Genomic DNA, 6000 nt, shown 5'->3' on the forward strand with positions numbered 1-6000 from the left:
ATATGGGCCCCTAAATTGCCAGGGCAGTATAACTACGCCACAAGTGACCCCATTTTGGAAAGAAGACACCCCAAGGTATTCCGTGAGGGGCATGGCGAGTTCCTAGAATTTTTTATTTTTCGTCGCAAGTTAGTGGAATATAAGACTTTGTAAGGAAAAAAGAGAAAAAAAAAATCATCATTTTCCGCTAACTTGTGACAAAAAAAAAAAAATCTAGGCACTCGCAGTGCCCCTCACGGAATACCTTGGGGTGTCTTCTTTCCAAAATGGGGTCACTTGTGGCGTAGTTATACTGCCCTGGCAATTTAGGGGCCCATATGTGTGAGAAGTACCTTGCAATCAAAATGTGTAAAAAAATGACTGGCGAAACCCGAAAGGTGCACTTTGGAATATGTGCCCCTTTGCCCACCTTGGCTGCAATAAAGTGTCACACATGTGGTATCGCCGTACTCAGGAGAAGTTGGGGAATGTGTTTTGGGGTGTCATTTTACATATACCCATGCTGGGTGAGAAAAATATCTTGGTCAAATGCCAACTTTGTATAAAAAAATGGGAAAAGTTGTCTTTTGCCAAGATATTTCTCTCACCCAGCATGGGTATATGTAAAATGACGCCCCAAAACACATTCCCCAACTTCTCCTGAGTACGGCGATACCAGATGTGTGACACTTTTTTGCTGCCAAGGTGGGCAAAGGGGCACATATTCCAAAGTGCACCTTTCGGATTTCACAGGTCATTTTTTACACATTTTGATTGCAAAGTTCTTCTCACACATTTGGGCCCCTAAATTGCCAGGGCAGTATAACTACCCCACAAGTGACCCCATTTTGGAAAGAAGACACCCCAAGGTACTCTGTGAGGGGCATGATGAGTTCCTAGAATTTTTTATTTTTTGTCGCAAGTTAGTGGAATATGAGACTTTGTAAGAAAAAAAATAAAATAATAAATCATCATCATTTTCCGCTAACTTGTGACAAAAAATAAAAAGTTCTATGAACTCACTATGCCCATCAGCCAATACCTTAGGGTGTCTACTTTCCGAAATGGCGTCATTTGTGGGGTTTTTCTACTGTTGTATTGTAGAACCTCGGGAATCATGACAGGTGCTCAGAAAATCAGAGCTGTTTCAAAAAGCGGAAATTCACATTTTTGTACCATAGTTTGTAAACGCTATAACTTTTACCCAAACATTTTTTTTTTTTTATCAATGACATGTAGAACAGTAAATTTGGCGAAAAATGTATGTATGGATGTCATTTTTTTTGCAAAATTTTACAGCTGAAAGTGAAAAATGTCATTTTTTTGCAAAAAAAAAATCATTACATTTTGATTAATAACAAAAAAAGTAAAAATGTCAGCAGCAATAAAATACCACCAAATGAAAGCTCTATTAGTGAGAAGAAAAGGAGGTAAAATTCATTTGTATGGTAAGTTGCATGACCGAGCGATAAACGGTGAAAGTAGTGTAGTGCCGAAGTGTAAAAAGTGCTCTGGTCATGAAGGGGGTTTCAGCTAGCGGGGCTGAAGTGGTTAAAGGGGTTGTCCTAGTTATATTTAGTTTTTTGTATGTTTCTTACTAGCTAAATGTAAGTTTTGCAATTCACTTAATCTGCAGTGACCCTATTCTCATATTTCACTGAGTGTCACATTATCTGTGATGTCGACTTTTCTCCCTGCTCTGATGATGTTTAATGAAGAAGCCTGGGGAGCAGGTCTGTGTTTGTCCCCCTGCACTGCCATCTGCTGCTGTCTGCCCTGTGTCTCCCCTTCCAATGGATTCTTCAGAAAAGTTTAACCCATTCTACCATCAGCAGCACAGACTTGGGTTGGAGGCTTTGCTGAGCAGCTGCAGGGCTTCCTCTTCCCCAGGCAGTGAAGAGATAAATGCTAGGCACAGGATCTTCCCTCCTTACCCCGCAATCACAGAACTGACAGACTGGAGTAGTTCTGCAGAGCATTGCACAAGAAAAGGTAGGGGGAGGATCCTGTGTGTATCAGGGATTTCATTGTACTGTACAGCTGGAACTTGTAGTCCTACACATACAACATGGGTATTCCAGCAGTCAGACATTTCACTCGGGGCAGCAATTTTTGACTGCTTTTTGCGGAGCAGGGGGAGGGGAAAGGCAGTCTTTTTTTTACGCCCATGAATATTCATGAGGGAAATGAGGAAATAATTGTTTTTGCCTAGAACTTGCTTAGCTGTATTTATTGTTGATCATCAGATTTCCAGTGCTGTATTTTATTTATTTATAACCCCTTTAATGTATGTTGTGGTGCATTATGTGGCAGTCTGTAATACTAAAATGCACTCTAAGCCATCTCATAGCTGGTGTAGATTTCAGTCATCATTTATGCCAGACAACTGGCGTAAATGTTGATCAATGTACTGGAGCTGATGGCCGTGCCCCCTCTTTGGAAAGTGGTGTGGGTGTGTAGAAACAACACTTGTGACTAGATTTAGGCCTGGTGGCGTTAAAAAGATAAATAAAAAAATGCAAACCTTGTGTTTGAGACACTAGGACAGGGATCAGCAACCTTCGGCCCTCCAGCTGTTGTGAAACTACAACTCCCAGCATTCTACTTTCACTTCTGTGGGAGTTAAGAGAGTAGCCAAGCAAGTGTGCATGATTAGAGATGTAGTTTCACAACACCTGGAGGTTGCTGATCCCTGCACTAGGAAAATGACTGATAAATCTCCCATCCATCCCCCCTCCATCTCTGTGTTATCTACTCACTGAACAAAGTATGACTTTCAGTGAACAAATAGCACACATATTTGTATGCACAGCACAGTAAATCTATGTATCTTTTGTGCTGCCAATACACCCCCATGCTGTACAGTCTTTCTCATTATGATGTGCCAACCAGCCTCACTGCCTCACCTATACACACAGTGCAGTCTCCCCAGTGCAGTGTATACTGACTGGAGGCGGAGGGAAAGAGTTGGGGTATACAGTATCCCACCCCCTCCACTGTGTACCCTCACTGACTGATATTGAGATATATATATATATATATATATATATATATATATATATATATTTCTCCTCACTGTCCACCATCATCTTCACTCTTTATATACTCTGTACCCTAACCCATCTCTGCTCTTTCAATCTGATGTGGTGTTACAATATACATTAAAAATGTTTTCCTATTTTTATGCTTATTATTGGTGCGTCTCATGGTTTGTTGTGTCTTATGGTCTAAAAACACAGTACTCTAAAGGTACTGTCAGAATGTATGGGAGCAGTACAGTTTGACAATGCTGCAAGGGCATTATACTACTTGGTAGGAATCCACTTTGGGAACAGTCCATTGTGTAGCTCAGGAATCAGCAACCTCTGGCACATCGTGCACACTTGCTTGGCTGTTCTCTGGACTCCCAGAGAAGTGAAAGGAGCATGCTGGGAGTTATAGTTTCACAACAGCTGGAATGCCGAAGGTTGCTGATCCCTGGTGTAGCTACTTTATTGGCCAAGCGCACACATTCTTTACTATACCCATAAACTTTGTGTCCTTTTTTTTGTTTTAATTTCTTGTCACCCTATTTCCACAGTTAAAGCTAACACCAGAGTATCTTGAACTTGTGAAATTTCAAGTTATCTCCACAAACAACAAAATTTATTTTGGAAATGATATCCCAAGCATGTTTCTGGATTCCTCATCTCCCAAAGTGCCATTCATGCAGCAATATAGAGGCCTAACGGATGATCAAAGTAAATCTCACAAGAGTAAAGGCAAGAAACTATGAAAGCTTAATAAAGGAATATTCAAAACAGCCTTGTGGACCTATACAGAAGCTGCAGGGATTTATCCCAAACAAGCACAAGAGATCTTGGGAGAGCAACCATAAAGCATCAACTGCCACTCAGTATGTCCCTCTCCCACTTTTTTTTTGTTTTCTTCAGCCAGTTGGATTTCAGCTTCCAATCCCTTTTTCCAGACATGAACTTTGTCATATTTGATTGTGGATGTTAACTGAGACAGTTTGTTGAAACCTGTTGATCTTTTAATCTTTCAATAAGCAGCTGCACTTAAAGCAAACGCTAGTTCTTGATCGTATGTGCACTACGTTTTTGACATGAGTCTTTGCGAATCTAGAGATTGATTGAGGAAGGCACTTTCTTGTTGCCATACATAGGGGAAAGTCTGTAATTTTTAGGTGAAATCTAAGAAAAGAGTGTATTTAAAGCCGATGAAGATAACATTTCTGCACTACAATAACATTCACCTCTTCAGAAATCATGTGACTTAAGGACTGTACCTCTGAACAATGCAGGTGATGCAACCCTAGGTCTTAACCTATGATTTACTTTATGTAATGCCCAACTGAAACGGGCATAACATTTTTACCTGGATCATTATCAAAGTGTTACTTCATCAACTGTTGTATAGCTGATTTTCTAAATATAAAATTCTAATTTGTTTTTTAATTTTATAAAAGATTGCAGTCCCATCTTGTATTGTGCAACCTCATCTTTCCTACTGATATGCCTAAATTGCAGGTTCACTTTCGCAAATATTTTTAAAAGACTTGATGCAATAAAAATAATGAAGCAGTTTAGCAAATAGTTTTAAAGAGGTATTCTGGTTTTAATGATTACATGTATATATTTAGAGAATAAGATGTTGAACAATTTTTTCTAATATACATCTATTTAACATTTTGCATGCAGAACTCTATTACATACATACAGTAGCCTCTCTCTATAGAAAGAAAATGGTACAGCCCATTTTAGTCTTGTAAAATGCATCCATATGAGAGCTGGATAGGACTACACTTGACATCAGTCTTATGACCCTCACAAGTACCATGTGACCTTGCTACTGTTAACTGACCAGGTTTCTAACAGGTAGTAATTGTGTATTGAGGATCAGAACATATATAGTATTACTACCTGCAGCAGTATCTCTTTGTGTCTATTAGTGCAGAAACAGATCTGTATTGTTTATTTTTACACTAAACTTAATTAACATGACATCTAGAGACAGGCAGCCATATTACATCATCTCCTACAGACATGCATCTATTAAAATACAAAGTATTATAGTTACTGTAACAACCATAATAAAAATTGATTCCACAACTATTGTTATTTACTTACCACATTAATGTGTCTTGTATGCTGACCAAGTACATGTATGTCATGTAACACTACTGCTTACACAATATTATGGATTATATTGTGAAGAGTGTCACATGACTTTTTCATCTGGAATGAAAAAGGGAGATCACTAGTGTAGGACTGTGGCTGAAAATCGCCCCCAAATTCAACGACACTCACCTTATGCTGTTGTGCAGAGGGCATGACAGCCTGTTGTGTTTTGGAAGGAGCTGGGTTTACGGTTGCACGCTGTCCCACCGATATCTGATCCAGAAGTTTGACTGGAGGTAGAGGAGAGATGAGAGACTTAACTGGTGTTTAAAAGCAATGTAATGCAAAGAGACTCCATTTTAAAAACACATTTCATGGCATTGAATAAATAAATGAAGGGTAAAAGAAAAGGCATCAAAACTATGAATTAACACATGTGGAATTATATACATAACACAAGTGTGAAACAACTAAAAATATGTCATATTCTAGGTTCTTCAAAGTTGACACCTTTTGCTTTGAGGCTTTGCACACTCTTGGCATTCTCTTGATGAGCTTCAAGAGGTAGTCAACTGAAATGGTTTTTACTTCACAGGTGTGCCCTGTCAGGTTTAATATGTGGGATTTCTTGCCTTATAAATGGGGCAGTTGCGTTGTGGAGAAGTCAGGTGGATACACAGCTGATAGTCCTACTGAATAGACTGTTAGAATTTGTATTATGGCAAGAAAAAAGCAGCTAAGTAAAGAAAAATGAGTGGCCATCATTACTTTAAGAAATGAAGGTCAGTCAGTCCGAAAAATTGGGAAAACTTTGAAAGTGTCCCCAAGTGCAGTCACAAAAACCATCAAGCGCTACAAAGAAACTGGCTCACATATGGACCGCACCGGGAAGGAAGGAAGA

General features: G+C 39.2%; 1 protein-coding gene across 1 annotated transcript in view; it reads left to right on the plus strand.

Moving 5' to 3' along the window:
- The window catches only part of LOC122942084 (erlin-1-like), a 116355-nt gene extending 110827 nt beyond the window's left edge, over positions 1 to 5528 (plus strand). The window contains exon 3 of the mRNA XM_044299579.1: positions 3560 to 5528. Within this exon, the coding sequence (XP_044155514.1) occupies positions 3560 to 3754 (195 nt within the window). The 3' untranslated portion in view covers positions 3755 to 5528. The remainder of the gene's footprint in view (positions 1 to 3559) is intronic.
- The last annotated feature ends 472 nt before the right edge of the window (positions 5529 to 6000 follow it).

The sequence above is a fragment of the Bufo gargarizans genome, chromosome 6 (genome assembly GCF_014858855.1).
Source record: "Bufo gargarizans isolate SCDJY-AF-19 chromosome 6, ASM1485885v1, whole genome shotgun sequence".
NCBI classification, from domain to species: domain Eukaryota; kingdom Metazoa; phylum Chordata; class Amphibia; order Anura; family Bufonidae; genus Bufo; species Bufo gargarizans.